The sequence below is a fragment of the Pseudochaenichthys georgianus genome, chromosome 7 (genome assembly GCF_902827115.2).
Source record: "Pseudochaenichthys georgianus chromosome 7, fPseGeo1.2, whole genome shotgun sequence".
In the NCBI taxonomy this organism is placed as follows: Eukaryota; Metazoa; Chordata; class Actinopteri; order Perciformes; family Channichthyidae; genus Pseudochaenichthys; species Pseudochaenichthys georgianus.
The window spans coordinates 4,650,626-4,673,910 of NC_047509.1; the positions used below are offsets into that span (position 1 = coordinate 4,650,626).

The 23,285-nt window shown below is 42.0% G+C and overlaps 3 protein-coding genes across 3 annotated transcripts in view; 2 read left to right on the plus strand and 1 right to left on the minus strand.

Moving 5' to 3' along the window:
• ada (adenosine deaminase) overlaps nucleotides 1-23,285 on the minus strand; it is a 333,413-nt gene that overhangs the window by 18,094 nt on the left and 292,034 nt on the right. The window lies entirely within an intron of this gene.
• Nucleotides 4,121-8,175, plus strand: LOC117450144 (tripartite motif-containing protein 16-like). The gene is made up of 2 exons (XM_034088210.2): nucleotides 4,121-4,210; nucleotides 5,507-8,175. Exon 2 carries the CDS (start codon nucleotides 5,580-5,582, stop codon nucleotides 7,245-7,247), a length of 1,668 nt encoding a protein of 555 aa, XP_033944101.1. The 5' UTR covers nucleotides 4,121-4,210; nucleotides 5,507-5,579; the 3' UTR covers nucleotides 7,248-8,175.
• Nucleotides 10,944-15,698, plus strand: LOC117449004 (tripartite motif-containing protein 16-like). The gene is made up of 2 exons (XM_034086321.2): nucleotides 10,944-11,033; nucleotides 13,431-15,698. The coding sequence occupies exon 2, from the start codon at nucleotides 13,504-13,506 to the stop codon at nucleotides 15,169-15,171; it is 1,668 nt and encodes a 555-aa protein (XP_033942212.1). The 5' UTR covers nucleotides 10,944-11,033; nucleotides 13,431-13,503; the 3' UTR covers nucleotides 15,172-15,698.

Below are 23,285 nucleotides of genomic sequence, written 5' to 3' on the forward strand. Positions count from 1 at the left end.
ACTTAAAGGGATAGTGGAAATTGAACCCGAAATAGTTTCGTTTTAACTTATATACAAGCATAATTACGTACCAAAACAATCACACCTGATTAAAAAAATATAATAATTGCCTTACGCATGTTAGAAGCACTTTATTGCAGCTTCCCCGAACTTTTTTAGAAACGAAATGATCGAGTCAGCCAAACCGGAAGTGAGGAAAACTCAGGAAGACGAAACAATAACAAACCATGGCGTCTATGCAGAATGAACGTGGAAGGGCAAATATACCAGACAAAGAAGAAGGATTGTACGAGGTATCCAGTGATGATAGCGAGTCAGAAACATCCTCTCGGCTTTCCTGCGAAAATGTAGTTTTAGGAACTGAATCTGAATCCGGTTCAGTAAGCGACGATGGTGAGAATATTGAGCCAGACGATGGACCATTACGTCCTTATTTGTTCGAGCCCGAGGTGATGGAGTTAGTTCACGGCATGGGCAATGGCGAGGATGACCAGGACCAGGCGCCAGATGATGCACCCCTACGCACAAATAATCTTGACTGGTAGGTCCCTAAGCATAGCTCACGCTAGGCGCTATATTATATATTGCAAAAGTTGGCATGCATGCACTGTAGGCCTATGGCTATGCCCGAGGATGACTGCATGTAGGGTACATTTCATAACATACCAGGGTCAGGTTCACATAAATTATCTTGTCACATTTATTATTGTATATGTAACAGCCTTATGGGCATTAATTACATGAATAAATGTAAATGAATTGTATACTAGCATGATATACAGCTAGAGCCAATCGGTCTTTTGACGTAGTATGGTCCTAATCCTAGGCTAGCAAGGCTGCCTGTCAAGTGTAGGCTGTACTCACAGTACTGTTAGTCTATCATGTCTATATGATGACTGTAGTGTACACATTCGACACTGTGTACCGGATTATCGGATGACGAGGCCTCCGGTCGCCTAATCGACAGGCAATAAATGGCGTTGTACACAATGGTACAGGCTAATGATGCATTAAATCAGCCAGAAAACATAATAAAATACTCGTGCCTCGTCCAATGTTTGTGCCCGTCTTCCTTTGTTTTCGTCATCACCCGAAGATTCCCGAAGTATTTCGTTTCATTGAGAGGGCGTGGTCGGGAGCAGTAAAATTGAAAATAAAATGAAACTAGGCGCATGAAATTAAAAAAAATGGTTTATTATGCTTATTTTTAATAAAAATACATAAGTTAAACCCAAAATTCGCGGATTTCCACTATCCCTTTAAGTCATACAATGATTCGAAACCTTTACTTTTCATAAAATGCAAGATGTAACTTTCAATGTGGCTTGTGTATTTATCACATTTTCAATGTAAATAGATCTGATTAAATAAAGAGTAAAAGCACAATCTTAAATGTTGACAGTTATCATTTTCCTATGCTTATTGTTAATGTAGTGGTGTTATGAACAAAATGTTGTCCTAAAGGAAATTAAGATGTTTTTTATTTGTTGACAAAAGATTTAAAGTAGATGCTCACAACATGTGGGAACATTTATAGAGAAAAGATGTTCTATTGTAAAACAAATATTTATCTGCATACTGAACAATTTAGAAACTCTCTAAAAGGTATTATCTTCTGTGACGGTACGACCCTGTAGGGATTGTGGGTATTGCACTTCATAATTACATTCTATGGTATGCTTATGACATTGATGCCAACATACATGGGACTAGGGGAGACCTTCCTGTTGTTTGCATTGTCACTGACAAATGACAGTGTAGTATTCATTGTCAAGATTTTGTGTTTTTATACTTGGGACTCTTTTCAGACTGCTCCGGCTTGGGAAAAGATTTGAGCCTTAATGTGTAATGTTTTCTGTATTGTATGGTAAGCTTATCCTTTCATTTGATAGTCCCATTTGGATGTGATAGCTAACATTTTCAGTAAGCAGTAGACAAAAGAAGTGAAAATATGAATGTAATTTATTTTCAATATTTACATAAATACATAATTATTTTAACAAATAAAATAACAAAAAACATCATAACAAATACAAAATAAAAGGTTTGACAGACAGCCATGCCCAGCATGGGCCTGGAGAGCTGCAGAGTCCATTGGGGGAAGAGGGGGGGGTGGGATGTGGGGAAGAGGAAGAGCAGCCATGTTAACAGTGTTATGGCTACAGATGTAATATCTAACTCAACATTAGCCATGACAGTCTGGGCTTAGCAAGGGCCTTAGAATACATACTCTAAAGGCCAAATCCAAAAACAGTGATACTGACATTTTAGCAGTTCACAGTCTTTGGAGGTGGTCTTTCAGGCAATTGGCTAGTGACTTTACAAAAAATATCATTTCCCCAAGGGGTGAAATTAACTCCATCTCGCAAAAACAGCCCAGGACTGTCATGTCTAATGTTGGAGTGGTCAACAATGGCACCATTTAGGCTATGAACAAAAGTAGCCATAACACTGTTAACAAACTTCCGGGCCTTGTCCATTTTGACAGGATTTGCACCAGCCCTCCACCGGCGCCTCTGGTTCATCTGGGAGAGCATGATCTTCATGCCAGGGTGCCGATGGTGAAGCTGGTGCAGGTCCTCCTTCATCTGGTTCAGCAACTGAACACTGGGCACATCCCCCAAGTCATTGCCGCCACAGTGGATGAGGAGGACATCCGGGACTGCTCTTCCTCGCAGGGAGTAGGAAAAGAAAGGGAGGACACCTCTCCAGCGCAGTCCACCCCAACCGAACCAGCACACCCTCAGGTCGAGGCCAAGGTTGCTGCCGATGGTCTCTGTAGCTCTCTGGGCTCCATGCCGGACATAGCTGTCTCCGATTATCCATACAGTCACTATGGGAGGAAAATAAATGAGAGCAACAAATGCTTCAGATCATGAGGAATATTAAATCAATTATAAAGGGTTTCTCATTTTGTTCCTTTGACAATAACATGCGAAATAACTATGAAATCACACCTGTATGGTTAAAAGTAACAAGAGAGCAAAACCTCAAAAAACAGATTAACAGCACACAGTTTATATATATATATTTATATACTGTGTGCTGTTTATCTACAATTGTGCACACATGTATATGTATAGTATGTTTGTGTGTAATGTCAACCATCTGAAGTCATGTAAAGTAAGCCAGGACCATCAACTTACAGGTTGTGCAGTTTGGCGTGGAGGAGGTTGCCATCTTCATTTTTCTTAATGCTGAAATAAATAAAAATGGTTTAATCAATATAAAAGCACCTTTCGTTTTCTACAGTCATATTTCATTAATCACATTTAATTCACGCAACACTGGCCATATCTCTGCTAGTTTACAAAGTTTAGTTACAAATGACATTTATATTTGAAAAACGGTGAAGCACTTAAAAAACAATTGTATAGTGTAGGTTCAAGAACATTTAAATCAAAAGAACAAGTTTTGTAAAGTTACAGGGTATCTTACCTTCAGAATATGCCGGGAACGAGGAGCAGTGACCTCAAGCTGGGTTGTTAGCATAGGTTGTTAGCTTAATACTGAATAGAGCATGTTAGCTTAGCTTCTTAGCCTGAGCTAGGTCTGGAACGTCACGCTCGGTGGCAGCAGGTCCCGCCCTGTCCCACCTCGGCTCCGCCTCAGCAACGCCTCTTTGCCCTTATTTGGAGCAGGCGGGAGAAGGCGGGAGTTAGACTCTGACGTCGCTGTCGAGCCGTTAGTGGCCGACTCCGCCTACTAAGGGCTTCACGGCAACTCTGCAGAATCCTATGGGTGACGTCACGGACCCTACGTCCATTTATATATACAGTCTATGGTATTGCCAGACCTAATGTCAATAATCTGCATTGTAAACATGACACAAGGTGGCGCCATATCCATGTCATTCATGTCAGTAATACTTGGTGTGAAACCGGCTATTAATGTTGCCTACTACTTTACATTTACCTTCTGTAAGTCAATAAAGTTTCCTTTGTCACGATCTGTCTTTATGGTGTTTTATCTTGTCTAGATCTGTTTTTGGTTTTCTGTCTGCATTTTGTCTTGTTAAATCTGTCTGTGGTTTCCTGTCGTTATTTTCCCTGGTGTGTCTAATTTATCCGATTGTGTTCACCTGGTGTCCCTGTGTTTTCTCCTCCCTCCTCACCTGTGTCTTGTTTGTTTGATTAGTCTTGTGTGTATTTAGGTTCTGGTTTTTCTGTCTGTCTTTGTCGGTTCGTCTTGTGTCATGACCTGGTCTTCGGTGAGTGTTCTGTTCTGTATTAGTTTATATTTTAGCCTTGAAATAAAGGAAATATTTTTGACACTTTAATCTGCATTTGGGTCCTGCTTCCTGCACACACCATAACAGCCTTGCCTTGAATGACCGACATATCACTACAACATCAGCCGTTAGCTCTTGGCTAACTCTTCACCCCGGCCTTCTAATCATAGCAGAGCACGACTCATGACACTTCCCTGTGTTTGATTTCTATATTTGCTGTTGTAATTTATTGTCTTCTGTTTACATCGGTAGTAATGTGTTATTTATTATCTGCATGTGCAGCACTTTGGCTTGACCGAAAATCGTTTTTAAATGTGCTATAGAGATTTGATTTGATTTAGCACTCAGAGCTCACAGCTCCTCATATCTGTTCAGAAACTAGACAAAAGTTAAACGAGTACAAACCACAGACTGTCTGTCATGGCGAATACAGTCGCTGTATGAGTCATGTCTGTATAGGTAGTTGTTGTGAGTGTAGACGGTCGGAGCATATACTGCGTTAGCTTAGCCGAACTCCATTCAAAACCACACACAGCATAACAATGGACTCCAGTGAACACTATTATGGGCACTATAGAGCATGCCCAAAAGCACTAGCACACACACAAAGATGTAAAATATTATTTTACCAACAATGTGGAATTTATTGGCTACATATTACACAGATTATGCAGGGCTGCAGCAGCAATAACAATAAAATAATAATATAACACCACAAACATGATATTAACCAGTATACAGATTATGCACATGATGTTGCAGATTTAGCGTTTTTAGAGAAAAAATTCCGAGATACGTTTTTGCGCCATGTCAGTTACTTGTGGTGTTGTGCGTCACGTTAAAAGTAGCCAAGTAAAAACAAAAACTTTTTTTCCACATCTTTTTATTTTTCTAACCTGAAGCAAAATTATTTATTATATAGTTTTAAATTATCATTTGAATAATAACATATAATCTCAGGCACAATTAAATGAAATAAATATATATAAAATAAATGTGCAGACCGCACTGCCTGCCTGCCGCTAGGGGGTGCTTCAGCACCCCCCCTTCCCACGCCCCTGCGGGTTTGGCACGGCACGCTTCAACCGTGCTAAGCGCTGCAGTGGAAATGCGCCATAACTGAATTATTCTCTTCTCAATTATCCTTTTATTTCAAGGAATTTCTTACAGTATGGAGATATTTTTGTTACAGATCCTTGAATACTTAATTTAGCAGTTATAGATATTTTAGCTTTTGCAGTAAGATATTGAATCCTTTTTTTTGCTCCTATTAAGTATTCAGATCACAGCTCATAGTTTCAGCTCTCAGGAAGTGAAACTCACACACTCGCTCCCACTGAGAGCTGAAATGGCGCAGAAAGGAGTTCAGCTGGACCACGAAATCTTATCTTGTTCCATCTGTCTGGATCTACTGAAGGATCCGGTGACGACTACCTGTGGACACAGCTACTGCATGAAGTGTATTAAAGGCTTCTGGGACGGAGAGGATGAGAAGAAGACCCACAGCTGCCCTCAGTGTAGGCAGAGCTTCACACCGAGGCCTGTCCTGCTGAAGAACACCATGTTAGCAGCTTTAGAGGAGGAGCTGAAGAAGACTGGACCCCCAGCTGCTCCTGCTGACCTCTGCTATGCTGGAGCTGAAGATGTGGCCTGTGATGTCTGCACTGGGAGGAAGCTGAGAGCCTGTAAGTCCTGCCTCGTGTGTCTGACCTCTTACTGTGACAAACACCTCCAGCCTCATTATGAATCAGCTGTCTTTAAAGAACACAAGCTGGTGGAGCCCTCCAAGAAGCTCCAGGAGAACATCTGCTCTCATCACGACGAGGTGAAGAAGCTGTTCTGCCGCACTGATCAGCAGAGTATCTGTTATATCTGCTCTGTGGACGAACACAAAGGCCACGACACGGTGTCAGCTGCAGCAGAGAGGACTGAGAGGCAGAGAGAGCTGCAGGGGAGTCGACTGAACATCCAGCTGAGAATCCAGGACGGAGAGAAGGAGGTGAAGCTGCTTCAGCAGGAGGTGCAGGCCGTCAATGGCTCTGCTGATAAAGCAGTGGAGGACAGTGAGAAGACGTTCACTGAGCTGATCCGTCTCGTGGAGAAGAGAAGCTCTGATGTGAAGCAGCAGCTCAGATCCCAGCAGGAGAGAGAAGTGAGTCGAGTCAGAGAGCTCCAGGAGAAGCTGGAGCAGGAGATCAGGGAGCTGAAGAGGAGAGACGCTGAGCTCAAGCTGCTGTCTCACACAGAGGACCACAACCAGTTTCTGCTCAGCTACCCCTCACTGCCAGCCCCCCTCAGTGAAGCTACACACTCTTCCAGCATCAACATCCGGCCTCTGAGCTACTTTGAGGACTTGACGGCGGCCCTGTCAGCAGTCAGAGACAAACTACAGGACGCCCTGAGAGAGGAATGGACCAACGTCTCACCGACTGAAGTGGATGTTTTACTGCCAGCAGCAGAGCCCACCACCAGAGCTGGGTTCTTACAATATTCACAGGAGATCACTCTGGATCCAAACACAGCATTCACACTGCTGGTATTATCTGAGGGGAGCAGAAAAGCAACACGCATGGAACAACAGTCTTATTCTAGTCACCCAGACAGATTCACTGCATGGTCTCAGGTCCTGAGTAGAGAGAGTCTGACTGGACGTTGTTACTGGGAGGTGGAGCGGAGAGGGGGAGGAGTTTATGTAGCAGTCGCATACAAGAATATCATCAGAGCAGGGGGGGGGACTGAATGTGGATTTGGATACAATGATAAATCTTGGTCTTTAGTTTGTGACCTAAACAGTTATTCATTTCTTTACAACAGTATCAAAACTCCCGTCTCAGGTCCTCGGTCCTCCAGAGTAGGAGTGTACCTGGATCACAGAGCAGGTGTTCTGTCCTTCTACAGCGTCTCTGAAACCATGACTCTCCTCCACAGAGTCCAGACCACGTTCACTCAGCAGCTACATGCTGGAGTTATGCTCTGTAATGTTGGAGACACAGCTGAGTTCTGTAAACTGAAATAGCCTGAAGTCATTTGAGGAACTCTTCTACTTCTTAAACTCATTGTGTGTCCATCATTGTTGCTGAGAGCTGAGTGTTCATGTCTTCACTGCACTGAGATCAGCTGCCAATCAAACATGATGGGATGTGCTTTAACTTCTTCTCGTGAGTTGTTCTGTAGATGCTGGAGTTTCTTCAGGCGGCGCTCCTTCCTGTGTCTGTGTAGCCATGGAGGCTGTCACTGCTCCGGAGGATTTCTGTTCACCTCAACTCATATTTCTCTGCATGGAAATGTAAAGTTTGCTCTAAATATTTGTTGGATATTTCTTTTGATTCATGTTGTTGTTTCTCTTGTAAAGCATGAGTCTTAGGAGAGAAAGCACCAGAGCTTCTTTCATTGTAGATATTTTATTCTGGCCACTTTCTAAAACAATAGAGACATTTATCATCACATGTATTATTTTGACGGATTAAATATTATTGTTGCTGCCCAAATTAACTAACAAATGAGGTACCCAGATGGTTATACCACTTATTTCATCATAACATGTTTATTTAAAATGATATTACTTACTGTCATGATCATAATCAATAAGTAAATCATTTATTATTCTCCTGTCAATAGCTTAGAGTCTTTGTTTGGGATATAACTTGTATAATATTACAGTTATTGTTTTGCAGACTAATTGTTGTTGTTGTTATCCAAATAGAAAGTGGGTACTCTGATGTTTTATAGAACATTAATTATCATGATAACAATCAATAAGGAAATCATGTATTATTCTGTTTTAAATAGCTGAGATTAATCACATGTGTGGTGTGGATGAAGTGAATCTGAACATGAAATCATTGAACAGACTTTACTGATGGAATGTGTGATCAAATTACATGTTTGGATAATTAATAAAGGTTTGTCTTTCAAAAATAAAAAAGGATGTTCCTCTTTAACAATTTTCATTCAGATCATTTCACTTTTCTACATTTGTACGCTAAGTTCAGCAGTTTGTAGCTAACAGCAGCTACAGTAACCATTCAACTATTCAAATATTAAGCTTTTTCTGCATTTTCAGCTAAATTCAGCAACACATGTGCGCAGCTTACAGCATTCACACGCATTTTCAGCCAGAAATGCATTTTCTAGTCTAACTACAACTGCCTTCCTCCATGAAACTACGTAGAAATCCTTACAGACCAGCTTTCTGTGGTGAGTATTTAACTATATTTAAATGTGTATACTTGCCCATTCTCTAAGAAGGAAAGTTGCATAGTTAACAATGGTGACAGTAACTTAGTACATTTACTCAAGTAATGTAGCCTACTTAAGTATAATTCGGGTACTTCTTCTTCCACATCATTAATACAAATCTGCAAATTAACAAAAGGTATTAAATGAATGTAGTGGGGTAGAATTACAAAGTACCTCAAAAACGTACTTGAGAAAATCTACTTTTCACCACTGTACTTCAATACATTTCAGAGGCTTTTAATGCACTTAATTTATTTGACAAAAGTAGTTGCTTTTTATACAAATTAATGTGTTTATATGATATCTATGTTCTACAAATTGACTCAGTACTTTCCAAAATGTGTCCAACATTAAAAAAACTCATGTATTTTCTCACGATGAAAACAAGATATTATAATATTGTATAATACAACTCTTATATAAAAGAGTACTTTTACTTTTAATACCTGAGTACATTTAGCTGATAACACTTCTGCCCAATAGACAATAAATAGAACTTCAACACTTTTCTTCTGTGACAGTTTGAACCTGCATGGCACTAAAATAAATATATATCAAAGGTGAACCTGTCAGACTCCAAGTGGGAGGACTTCCATGTGATCACTGGAGCGTTAAAGATGTACTTCAGAGAGCTGCCGGAGCCTCTCTTCACCTACGCTCTCTTCCACGACTTCATCAGCGCAATCAGTACGTGAAACACACAGCTGCACCAACACCAGTGTGCGAACTATACCACGGTCTCCGGGGGAGCCGGGATTTTATTTATTTTTGCGGGTTTTTTCAGGGTAAATGCTGATCCGTGCATTAATAGCAACAGCACAGACATAGGCCTATTATAAAGAGAAAATCTGTTGCACACGGGGTGGTGCCACAGGTCTACATTTACATGAAACGTCCCGATAGATCATGTTCATGTCAACAGATTTCCCGAGCATGTATGGGCTACGCAAACTTCAATCAACTTGATAATAAATAATCCACGGACCACCAATGTAACGTTTGACTGTTTAATTAAATCAACTTAAAATTACTCAAAAACAGGCTACATTATTTCACATGGGCTATAGCCTATTATGGCTGTAGCCTACACAGAGCCGAACACACGCGATAAGAGCAGCCAGCGGCACCAACCATGAACAATATTAATATTAATAATACAGCTATAGCACAACACAATCCTCTCACTGCCTGGAGAGACGCCACACACACAACACAACGGCTCGTCTTCTTGTGTCTCTTCAGCCCCCGAGTTAACGTTAGCTGTCAAGTTAGCACTAGCACTGACGTTAGCTCCCTCCTCTCTCGATTCTGTTGTTCTGTTGTAGCAGCAGTCACAACGTACGACGTGCTACCACCGGCTACATTCGGTTGGTCTTCTTGATCAGGTTGTTTGGCCGTCTTTTTAAAGAAATTGCCCAAGGTAAGTTATTTTTTTCTTCTCGACATGTCAGCAGCAGCAACAATGCCTGGTAAACATGCAGTGCCAACTGAACGAGCTTGTGAGTTAGTGGGTAGTGGGTGGAGCTGCGGGCAGCGTGCAAGCAGGCGACACTTTTTTCATGAATCATAAACTCTAAATATAATTTTATTTCACTTATTTTACACCTTTGAAAAAAAACATGCCCAAAATGGAATTTATTTGGTCATCATATCAGAATTTTAGAGAGCTCCCCCCAAATTTCACAAACCATGTTCCCAGGGGAGCTCATGTCACCACTAGGGGAGCTATAGCTCCCCCTGCTCCCCTCCAGTTCGCACCCTGACCAACACTATCTGCAGTCATTCAGCATTAACTCTGAAGTCAGTCTACTGTCTGTAACACCAGGAAGCCTCTCTAATGGCACATTTCCACTGCAGGGCCTCGCACGGCTTAGTACGGTATAGGTAGGACTGGCTCACTTTATGCTGCGTTTCCATTACAGTTTAGGAACTGGGGCAGTAACTATAGTAACGCAGTGTAGGCGGAGCCGTGGCGTCATATTCAATGCGAAACACAAAACCAACATCATAGTGATGGGAATTATGGCTCTTTGAAGGGAGCCGGATCTTATGGCTCCGTTCCTTTCAAAGAGCTGTTCAAAAGAGCCGTTTCTTTAAAAGGGGGCAGGTTTACTAGGTTTATCTGCGAAATAATCACCAGGATAATGATTGACTGTATTGCCAGACCTAATGTCAATAATCTGCATTGTAAACATGACACAAGGTGGCGCCATATCCATGTCATTCATGTCAGTAATACTTGGTGTGAAAGCGGCTGTTAATGTTGCCTACTACTAAGTCAATAAAGTTGCCTTTGTCACGATCTGTCTTTATGGTGTTTTGTCTTGTCTAGATCTGTTTTTGGTTTTCTGTCTGCATTTTGTCTTGTTAAATCTGTCTGTGGTTTCCTGTTGTTAGTTTCCCTGGTGTGTCTAATTTACCCGATTGTGTTCACCTGGTGTCCCTGTGTTTTCTCCTCCCTCCTCACCTGTGTCTTGTTTGTTTGATTAGTCTTGTGTGTATTTAGGTTCTGGTTTTTCTGTCTGTCTTTGTCGGTTCGTCTTGTGTCATGACCTGGTCTTCGGTGAGTGTTCTGTTCTGTATTAGTTTATAGTTTAGCCTTGAAATAAAGGAAATATTTTTGACACTTTAATCTGCATTTGTGTCCTGCTTCCTGCACACACCATAACAGTCTTGCCTTGAATGAAATTCACGCAACTCTTAATATTAGATACTGTGTTTTTAAGTGGCAATGGAGATTATTTGTTGACCCTGCTTTAAAGGATATTTTGCCTTTACAAGTGGTGCGCTTTAACACTGCCTGGGTTTTGGTTGAAGTGCATCCAAGTGCTGCTGCGTTTTCGCGTTTGGCTCATTTTCCATCCGAAAAACACATCGTCTACCTGTCCTGTCACTTGTTATGACTTCTCTCTCGCGCGTATTCCGTTAAGACCCACCATCCCATCTCACTCCTCGTGCTGAAACCTATGGCTGAAACCTACCAGAGTAGGGGCTGGTCTTCACAGCATACGTTTGGGGAACAAAATCAAGCTTTTTAAAAGGCGAGTGGATTTTGGCAGGCAGTGAGTGCAGACCAACGATTGAACGATAAAAAGGACAGCTCTCTCCAAGTACGACTCGGTTCCCCTCATTCGTACCAAAGAGCCGTTCAAAAGAATCGGCTCGTTCGCGACCGACATATCACTACAACATCAGCCGTTAGCTCTTAGCTAACTCTTCACCCCGGCCTTCTAATCATAGCAGAGCACGACTCATGACACTTCCCTGTGTTTTTTATATTTGCTGTTGTAATGTATTGTATTCTGTTTACATCGGTAGTAATGTGTTATTTATTATCTGCATGTGCAGCACTTTGGCTCGACCGAAAATCGTTTTTAAATGTGCTATAGAGATTTTATTTGATTTAGCACTCAGAGCTCACAGCTCCTCATATCTGTTCAGAAACTAGACAAAAGTTAAACGAGTACAAACCACAGACTGCCTGTGTCACGCCGAATACAGTCGCTGTTTTATTCATGTCTGTAGGCCGCTGTTGTGAGTGTGGACGGTCGGAGCATATACTGCGTTAGCTTAGCCGAACTCCATTAAAAAAAAAAAAAAAAAAAAACACGCATTTTAAAAGGGTTTTTCGCCTGCCGTCCGTCTTCAGACTTGTCAAAGCATTAATTCATGGTTTTTACTAACCGGTATCAGTATGTTGTTACTTCGGCATCATTTTGAAACGTGTATTACAATTAAATCACGGTCAAATATGTTCATTTTGTTGTAGTTGTAGCTCCCTTGCCAGCGATTCTCTCTCTAGCTTAGCATTCTTTCACACACACACATACGGGTATTGGGCCGAGCGCGACACCGTACTTCCGGTATCCGCCATATTACGCGAGGTGCAAGCAACCGTAAACCATCTAGGTTTTGCTAAGCTTCCTGTACAGAATATCATAGTCTATTGCCTTAATCAATATCTAGTCAACTCTAAAATACCACATATATGCAATGGCATGATAATATTATTGTGACAAGTGGGGTATTCACCTGGTGTTTCCAGAAATTAGACGTAGATGCAGCCAAAATCGACGAAGGCCACTGTCGTTTTTCCATACATCTGCATCTGTCTGTAAGGGCAATCCGACAACCCACACAGCTCTAGTTTACGCTGGTAACGACCTAGAGCACACCCCTGAATTCCAGAGATGTAATCCGAAGACATGCAGCGATTTCTTCGGTCGTTAATTTAGAAAAAAAAACTAGTGCGCTCTGCCTGGCTACTTTAGCTAGCTGTTTATATTAGCAGCCCCAGGATATTTGCACCTCCAGGAAAATGGCATATATATATATATATATATATATATATATATATGTGTGGCTGGCAAAACCACACATACAGCATAACAATGGACTCCAGTGAACACTATTACAGGCACTATAGAGCAAAAAAATTCCGAGATACGTTTTTGCGCCATGTCAGTTACTTGTGGTGTTGTGCGTCACGTTAAAAGTAGCCAACTAAAAACAAAAAAACTTTTTTTCCACATCTTTTTATTTTTCTTCCCTGAAGCAAAATTATTTATTATATAGTTTTAAATTATCATTTGAATAATAACACATAATATCAAATATAATCTCAGGCACAATTAAATGAAATAAATATATATAAAATACATGTGCAGACAGGGGAGCTCCGCACTGCCTGCCTGCCGCTAGGGGGTGCTGCAGCGCCCTTAGCACCCCCCCCTTCCCGCGCCCCTGCGGGTTTGGCACAGCACGCTTCAACCGTGCTAAGCGCTGCAGTGGAAATGCGCCATAACTGAATTATTCTCTTCTCAATTATCCTTTTATTTCAAGGAATTTCTTACAGTATGGAGATATTTTTGTTACAGATCCTTGAATACTGAATTTAGCAGTTATAGATATTTTAGCTTTTGCAGTAAGATATTGAATCCTTTTTTTTGCTCCTATTAAGTATTCAGATCACAGCTCATAGTTTCAGCTCTCAGGAAGTGAAACTCACACACTCGCTCCCACTGAGAGCTGAAATGGCGCAGAAAGGAGTTCAGCTGGGCCGCAAAATCTCTTGTTCCATCTGTCTGGATCTACTGAAGGATCCGGTGACGACTTCCTGTGGACACAGCTACTGCATGAAGTGTATTAAAGGCTTCTGGGACGGAGAGGATGAGAAGAAGACCCACAGCTGCCCTCAGTGTAGGCAGAGCTTCACACCGAGGCCTGTCCTGCTGAAGAACACCATGTTAGCAGCTTTAGAGGAGGAGCTGAAGAAGACTGGACCGCCAGCTGCTCCTGCTGACCTCTGCTATGCTGGAGCTGGAGATGTGGCCTGTGATGTCTGCACTGGGAGGAAGCTGAGAGCCTGTAAGTCCTGCCTCGTGTGTCTGACCTCTTATTGTGACAAACACCTCCAGCCTCATTATGAATCAGCTGTCTTTAAGAAACACAAGCTGGTGGAGCCCTCCAAGAAGCTCCAGGAGAACATCTGCTCTCGTCACGACGAGGTGAAGAAGCTGTTCTGCCGCACTGATCAGCAGAGTATCTGTTCTCTCTTCTCTGTGGACGAACACAAAGGCCACGACACGGTGTCAGCTGCAGCAGAGAGGACTGAGAGGCAGAGAGAGGTGGAGGGGAGTCGACTGAACATCCAGCAGAGAATCCAGGACGGAGAGAAGGAGGTGAAGCTGCTTCAGCAGGAGGTGCAGGCCGTCAATGGCTCTGCTGATAAAGCAGTGGAGGACAGTGAGAAGACGTTCACTGAGCTGATCCGTCTCATGGAGAAGAGAAGCTCTGATGTGAAGCAGCAGCTCAGATCCCAGCAGGAGAGAGAAGTGAGTCGAGTCAGAGAGCTCCAGGAGAAGCTGGAGCAGGAGATCAGGGAGCTGAAGAGGAGAGACGCTGAGCTCAAGCTGCTGTCTCACACAGAGGACCACAACCAGTTTCTGCTCAGCTACCCCTCACTGCCAGCCCCCCTCAGTGAAGCTACACACTCCTCCAGCACCAACATCCGGCCTCTGAGCTACTTTGAGGACGTGACGGCGGGCCTGTCAGCAGTCAGAGACAAACTACAGGACGCCCTGAGAGAGGAATGGACCAACGTCTCATCGACTGAAGTGGATGTTTTACTGTCAGCAGCAGAGCCCGCCTCCAGAGCTGGGTTCTTACAATATTCACAGGAGATCACTCTGGATCCAAACACAGCACACACACAGCTGTTATTATCTGAGGGGAGCAGAAAAGCAACACTCATGGGACCACATCACTCTTATTCTAGTCACCCAGACAGATTCACTTTATATCCTCAGGTCCTGAGTAGAGAGAGTCTGACTGGACGTTGTTACTGGGAGGTGGAGTGGAGAGGGGAAGCAGTTTGTGTAGCAGTCGCAGACAAGAATATCAGCAGATCAGGGGGGGGGGATGAAAGTGGATTTGGAAACAATGACAAATCTTGGTCTTTAGATTGTTACCTAAACAGGTATTCATTTTGTTACAACAATATCCAAACTCCCGTCTCAGGTCCTCCGTCCTCCAGAGTAGGAGTGTACCTGGATCACAGAGCAGGTGTTCTGTCCTTCTACAGCGTCTCTGAAACCATGACTCTCCTCCACAGAGTCCAGACCACGTTCACTCAGCCGCTGCATTCTGGAGTTCGGCTTTGTTATGTTGGAGCCACAGTTGAGTTGTGTAAACTGAAATAGCCTGAAGTCATTTGAGGAACTCTTGTACTTCTTAAACTCATTGTGTGTCCATCATTGTTGCTGAGAGCTGAGTGTTCATGTCTTCACTGCACTGAGATCAGCTGTCAATCAAACATGATGGGATGTGCTTTAACTTCTTCTCGTGAGTTGTTCTGTAGATGCTGGAGTTTCTTCAGGCGGCGCTCCTTCCTGTGTCTGTATAGCCATGGAGGCTGTCACTGCTCCGGAGGATTTCTGTTCACCTCAACTCATATTTCTCTGCATGGAAATGTAAAGTTTGCTCTAAATATTTGTTGAATATTTCCATTGATGCATTTATATTGAGTTCTTTCTCTTTGAATGCCTGAGTCTTTAGAGAGAAAGCAGCAGAGCTTCTTTCATTGTAGATATTTTATTCTCACTGCTCTGGAAAAAAGAAGACACATTTATAATGACGTGTATTTTCACAGACTAAATGTTATTGCTGTTTCCAAATCGACTAACAAATGAGGAACTTTGATGTTAATAAAATGTGTTTGATCAGAAAATGTCCAGTTACCGTTTTTTTTCAGTTGCTAACATACACATCTCACATAAAGCATACTCATTTAAACTCTCACTCAAAAAGCAAAACCTCAGCTCAAATCTCCAAAACTCTAAACACACTTTCAGCTCTGCACCCAGTTTGCAGTTCAACTCGGCACTTTGTGCAAAACACTGCACACGGTTCTCTCAGTAAGACACAGCCATCTGACATATTCACTTGTTTGCCATTTTCAAAACACTGCCATTAAAAATGCTACACACATGAACCAAGCAACAAATACACATGCCACATGACCGCAAACACCAAACTGCTTTATTGCTGACTCAGCAATCAGGATGTAAGCACTAGAAAAAGTCTTCATGTGAGAACTTTTTATAACAACAATGTATATATGGACAGCAGCAAGAGGAGTAGGGAGACAGAGGATAAGAGAGAGAGGGAGGTTAAAGGAATGGTATGCTCATGACACTCATTTTTAAATAATTATCATCCGATAAAACAGACCAGTCTCTGCCAGTCTCTTTTTTTTTTTTTTTTAATCCGATGACATTATCAGTGATTTTAAACTGATTATATACCGAAATAACATCAACACTGTGGGCGCCGCCATTTTCCGGACGTAACGTAAACCATGCGTTTGGTTTTCGAAGACACGTTGATCTCCATGTTATTTACTGTAGTTTCTCTCTTCAAATATGCCTCACTGTATCGCGAAATATTGCCACAATTCTGATAGGAACAATCCACGGAATGCTCGGTTCCATCTGTTGCCAAAAGGTAAGCGTAAGAAGTACATTCGGAGGCAGTGGCTAGCGAAATGTGGCCGGCCCGAACCGAAAGATTCACAGGCTCATGTATGCAGCGAACATTTCAAATTTCCGGACGACTACTCTATGATAAAACATAACATGGGATTTATGGAACAACCATTACTTAATGGAGATGCAGTACCATCGGTCTTTCTGGTGTCATCACCGACCAGGACACCAGTTCGGCCAGTTGAGAAATCGCCCTCTGCAAGTGTGAAGCGACGGAGGAGCAGAAGTAGTGCTCGGAGTAAGAATAAGGTATGTTATAGCGCATTTCCATTGCAGCATTTTAACGTCCTTTAGCGTCCAGGCCAGGACAGTTTTTGGTGGCCTTTCCATATAGCGTAGTACCGGCTAGTGTGTATTTTCCCCCAGTTTTTTCCGGCCCCATAACATCGTGATTCTATGGCCAGGGACAACGAAGCTGAGTATGCTAAACTAGAGAGGGAATCGCTAGCAAGGGTGGTACTACATGCATACATATAGTATCTTATATCATCTTCCTATTATACACACATGCATTTCCAAACATTTGGACTACCTATGTTGCAAATGTATTATCTTTTCAATTTACACACGGCATCTATTGCACGTCTGTCCGTCCTGGGAGAGAGATCCCTCCTCTGTTGCTCTCCCTGAGGTTTCTCCCATGTTCCCTTTAAACTGTGGGTTTTCTTCGGAAGTCTTTCCTTGTACGATGTGAGGGTCTTAGGACAGAGGGTGTCGTATTGTCATACTGATATGTATGGCTGAATTCCCCCATCCAATCTCTTCACATTGGTCAAAACTTGTTCCTCTGCTGACGAGTCCGAACTGAAATACTCCGCCATGTTTCTGTGTGTTGACAAAGTGAACGCATGGATGACGTCACGACCATCACGTGACTACTGAAAATGGCAAACATGGCGGCGGCCAGACGGAATATACAGGTTTTGATAAAAAAGAGCTATAAAATCATTATTTACCGGGGAATATCGCTGATTTCTTCAGGGTATGGTTTAAACATAACGTTTCATTAAATACTGAAGTTTTGATTAATTATCTAATGAGTGGACCATTCCTTTAAGAGAGAGAGGGAGGATAAGAGAGAGAGGGAGGATGAACTTAAATCAGTTGAAGAGTTACAGTTTTTTACAATTTTGCGCATATGTATCCCAGTTCACAAAGAGTTAACAACACACAAGTTCCAGCCCAATCGTTACACAGAGTTTTCAACAAAGAAGTGCTTCAGCCAATCAGAATGCAGATCCTGCAGAACTGGAGGCGGGCTTTACTGCTCTCGCGATGTAACAGTGAAGGGAGAGATCTGCTTCCGATCGACAGAAATATAACTCGGATAAAACCGTAATAACTCAATATAATGTTGTCAAATCAAAACGGTATCAACCGGCAGTTGTATGTGTGTATGTGAGAAGGCCTGGCTGCTATCGGAAAGCTGGAAACTGACACGGAAGGACTCCCGAATTTGGTGATTCGTGGTAAAGAAATAAACAAGAGAGAAAGTGCATCTCTGTCAGCAGAGCTTCTGTCAGTCAGAGGGTTAGGTACAAGTTGAGATGTCATGTGAGGAGCAGTGGCGGTTCTAGACCAATTTGACTGGGGGGGCCAGGCTGGGGCCAGTTATTTTCTGAGGGGGGCACAATAAATGTGGGACGAAAAAGACAAAGACAGTATGAAGTAATTGTGCATAAGAAAACAATGCAATACAGTTATTGGTATTTGTTTCAGTACACATATTTATTTCAGATACTTATAGTTACAGTGTTTACGCTCTAATGCAGGGGTCTCCAACCTTTTTTAGGATGAGAGCTACTTTCAAAAAATAAAACAATTAGTGAGCTACTTTTACTTCTCTTTTTTTGTTTTTTGCAGTGTATATATGTTTTATATATCTATATATTTTAACATTATACTTTATGTGCTGTTTGGGTCTGTGGGACCCGTTTTCAGTGTTTATTAAAAGAAAATGCAAGGCAAGGCAGGGCAAGTTTATCTATATAGCACCTTTCAACACAAGGCAATTCAAGGTGCTTTACAAAAATGAAAGACATTCAGCAGTGCAGTTTAAGATATGAATAGTTCACACAGAAGTTCCACTTTACTGATGATCACAACGGCTCAGTTTCAATTAAAAGCAGCGACAAAAAGATAAGTCTTCAGCCTGGATTTAAAAGTAGTAAGAGTTGCAGCGGACCTGCAGGTTTCTGGGAGTTTGTTCCAGATATTTGGAGCATAATAACTGAACGCTGCTTTACCATGTTTAGTTATGACTCTGGGGACAGAAAGCCGACCAGTCCCTGAAGACCTGAGAGATCTGGATGGTTCACAATTTAGCAGAAGATCAGAAATGTATTTTGGGCCTAAACCATTCAGTGCTTTATAAACCAGCAGCAGTATTTTGAAATCTGTTCTTTGACATACAGGAAGCCAGTGTAAAGACTTCAAAACAGGAGTGGTTTGATCCACTTTCTTAGTGTTAGTGAGGACTAGAGCAGCGGTGTTCTGAATCAGCTGCAGCTTTCTAATAGATTTTTTTTTAGTGAGACCTGTAAAGACACCATTACAGTAGTCCAGTCTACTGAAGATAAAAGCATGGACAAGTTTTTCCAAATCCTGCTGTGACATTAGTCTTTTAATCCTAGATATATTCTTTAGGTGATAGTAGGCTGATTTAGTAACTGTTTTAATGTGACTGTTGAAACTCAGGTCAGAGTCCATGACTTCACCTAGATTATTGGCTTTATCTGTTGTTTTGAAAATTGCAGGCTGAAGCTCAGCGCTAACTTTTATACGTTCTGCCTTGGCTCCAAAGACCATTACCTCAGTTTTATCTTTGTTTAATTGGAGAAAGTTCTGACACATCCAGTCATTGATTTGTTCAATGCACTTACTCAGTGTTTGAATTGGAGCATAGTCTCCTGGTGAAATGGTTATGTAAATGTGTGTGTCATCCGCATAGCTATGGTAACTTATTTTGTTGTTTTTCATTATCTGAGCCAGTGGTAGCATGTAGACGTTAAAGAGAAGAGGCCCCAAGATGGAGTCTTGAGGAACCCCACATGTCATATTTGTCAACTCAGATGTGTATTTACCTATAGAAACAAAGTTGTTTCTGTCCTTTAAGTATGATTCAAACCAATTTAGAAGTGTTTCTGAAAGTCCCACCCAGTTTTCTAGTCGGTCTAGTAATATGCTGTGGTCAACAGTGTCAAACGCAGCACTGAGATCTAATAATACTAACACTGAAGTTCTGCCCCTGTCTGTGTTTAAGTCGATGTCATTGAAGACCTTTACAAGAGCAGTCTCAGTGCTGTGGTTTGGACGAAAGCCTGACTGGAACACATCAAAACAGTTATTTAAATGCAATACATTTCTCAACTGTTGAAAAACAACTTTTTCAATGATTTTACCTAGAAATGGAAGGTTTGATATGGGCCTGTAATTGTTCATTACTGAAGCATCTAGATTATGCTTTTTTAAGAGCGGTTTAATGACTGCAGTTTTCAGGGCCTGTGGAAAAACATCTGAGTGAAGAGACTTGTTTACTATGAAGTCGATCTGAGGCCGTGTAAGGAAAAACATTTTTGAAAAACCCTGTTGGAATAATATCAAGGCAGCAGGAGGAGGATTTCAGAAGTTGTATAATGTCCTCTAGGTTTTTATCATTAATCTGATGGAATTGTGTCATGGTGTTTGAATGGATTTTAAGTGGACAGAGACAAAACATTTGCTGTTCCTGATGCAGAGGCACTGACTGCTTGTCTGATTTCCTGAATTTTGTCAGTGAAGAAGGAGGCAAAATTATTGCACGCCCTGGTGGATAGAAATTCAGAGGCTACTGACACTGGGGGGTTAGTTAGTCTGTCGACGGTAGCGAACAAGTCATGTGCGTTGTTTTTGTTTTTGGCAATGATATCAGAGAAGAAAGACTGCCGGGCAAATTTCAATTCCAAATTATAAAGGCCAAGTCTCTCTTTATAGATTTCAAAAAGCACCTGGAGATTTGTTTTTCGCCACCTTCGTTCAGGTTTTCGACACTCTCTTTTCTCTGTTCTCACGGTCATGGCCTTTCTCCATGGATATATTTTCTTCCCAGTCACTTCTTTTACCCTAGTTGGAGCAATGGCATCTATAACATTTTTAATTTTTGAATTAAAATGATCTACTAGCTTAGGGGTCGGGAACCCGCGGCCCACGGGCCGCATGCGGCCCTTTAAGCCCTCTGCTCTGGCTCCCTTGAGCTTAAACAAAAATAAGAAGGAAATAAAATAAAAGTATTTGTAGGACTATTTATATTTTGTTGCATGGTTGAAAATGTTTCGTATCTTGTATTTTGAGGTGATACTGTGACACATAAATAAAAAACAAAACGGTTTTAATTAGGTCAACTAAAATATGCGTCACATCCTGCTACAGTCCCGCGCGAGCGCATTTTCTTGGAGGCGAATAACCTGACCCCCGGCTCGATGAGCGAACTATGCATAAATCAAAGAAAAGTACCGGAGGAACACAGGATTTAATTCTGCGTGGACAGAGTTGTATGCTTTCACAGCAAACAATGCTGGTTTACCGGTATGTTTGATATGTAGAGAGAAGTTGTCAACGGTGGTGCAACCTTTACGTATCGAGGAACAACACGGGAGAGGAAGACAGCTGACGATCTTCAGTCATAATTCAATGGGGTATGTAATTTATTTCAGAAAACACTTTTTGTTATATTCCATGGAATGCTCTTAACGTCCCGATAGCAATGAATATATTAAATGCTTTGACAATAAATACATACAAAACTTAATCTCTGGAAGCCGTAGCGCTGTAAAAAGCACGACCAATCATCTGAGCCGGCCCGGCTAAAATAACTGGATGGCCTACCTGCCTGTCAGCCTTCCATCTGGGCACAAACTTATCTCGTGCCCTCATTGGTCATGTGCGCGTTTGTGTGTGTTGGAGGAGGGACTCTGTAGAAAGTCTGAAGGAAGAGGCATATTTTTTCCGGTTGTGTACTTTCAAATTCTAGCGCACTCGAGCTGGTTTCTCCATTCTTACCTACCCTACCGTTAACTCTTTTTAGGGTGCAGCTATATGTTTTATTTATTTCATAGTGGGCCCATTTTAATAATATTTTTTTTTCCTTCAAATGTGCAGAGGACTCCCCAAGTGCTGTGTTTAATTTATTTTAAAGTAGGCCTGTGTATTATTTTGTAATTCTCCTTATAAGAGTTCTTTGTTTCTTATTAGAGGTTAACAGTTTTATATCATGTAATAAATAGCCTAATAAATGCAAAAAAGTAGTATTTGTCTGATATAACAATAAAAAACTATGAAATATGTTTTGCGGCTCCAGACAAAAACATGTTTTGGCTCTTTTGGTCAAAAAGGTTGCAGACCCCTGTACTTTCCCTAGTGTTTTCAGTTAAATATCACTTTGTGGTTACCTCTTTTTGAACAACAACAACACAAGAGAAATAGAGCTCTCAAAGAAAACACAGGAATGGTCAGAGAGCGCAACATCAGTCACCACAACCTTAGAGATATTCAGACCCTTTGAGACAATTAAGTCCAGAGTGTGCCCCTTATTGTTAGGGATGCACGATATTGGTTTTTTGAAACCGATACCGATAACTTCCTGCTTCTGAAGACCGATACCGATAACCGATAATAAAAATAAAAATTACGCCACTAATTATTTTAACGCGATTAACGCATGTGTATTTTTTTTCCTCGGCCGCCCCGTAGCTTCAGAGCGCATCGAGTTTAAAATACCATCTACAAGCTGATGCTGACAGCCCAGCTCCTGCCGCCCGCTTGTGGCAGACCACACTTCCACGCTCACCGGCAGGCACAGACTGGCCATCTGGAGGACCGGGAGGGTGTGTGTACGTGTGGTCCGAGCAAGCAAGAGAGAGACCTTACGTGCATTGTTGTTGTTAGCATCTGGTGCTAGCTAGCTGCGCTAACGGATATAAGGAGCTGTTTAAATGAAAACAGAGGAGCGCTCTATCCACACAACTGCGCCGAGCACTTGACTTTATGCAGGAAGCCAGACAGCGGGACATTGTACGAAAAGTCAGCACACTCAGCAACATGATTGCAGTGTCCAGGCAGCTCCGGTTCGAGCATATGCCTTGAGTTGCACATAGCTCCAACACGCGCGCGCAGACACACACACACACACACACACACACACACACACACACACACACACTGTATTGTATTATTGTCTTCGTACGCTTTTAACACACCATCGTAGCGATGGCGATGTTTCAGGTGACTGATCAGGTTCGAAGTATTAGGGAGCGCTGGATTTGTGAAGAACTCCCCTCTTCCTAAACCACTAACACCACAGTACTGGCAACACGGGAGGAGCCGAGTGAAAAACAAGCGCCCCTCATCCCAATCCACCCACACCGCAGTATTTTTTTCTTTTTTTTTACCCAAAAAATATATTGTATATTGTATATTATCGGGGCTATTAATACTGTTATCGGTTTATCGGGATGACGTCATAATTCCTAATATCGGACCGATAATTATCGGGCTGATAATTATAGTGCATCCCTACTTATTGTGCGTGGGCTCCGTCAGATGCTGAGTCAGTCCATAGTTATCAAGAACACAAAACAGTTATTTTGCCCCTCTGTCCTGGGGGTTGTCAACATGAATGTTAAAATCACCAACAATGACTAGACGCTCAAAGTCAATACACACTATAGACAGCAGTTCGGTAAAATCATCAAAAAAGCTTGCAGAGTATTTGGGTGGTCTATAGATATTTAGGA

Bases quoted from the DNA above. Each gene is read 5' to 3' on its own strand.
- LOC117449004 (XM_034086321.2), top strand. From the start codon at position 13,504: ATGGCGCAGAAAGGAGTTCAGCTGGGCCGCAAAATCTCTTGTTCCATC.
- LOC117450144 (XM_034088210.2), top strand. From the start codon at position 5,580: ATGGCGCAGAAAGGAGTTCAGCTGGACCACGAAATCTTATCTTGTTCC.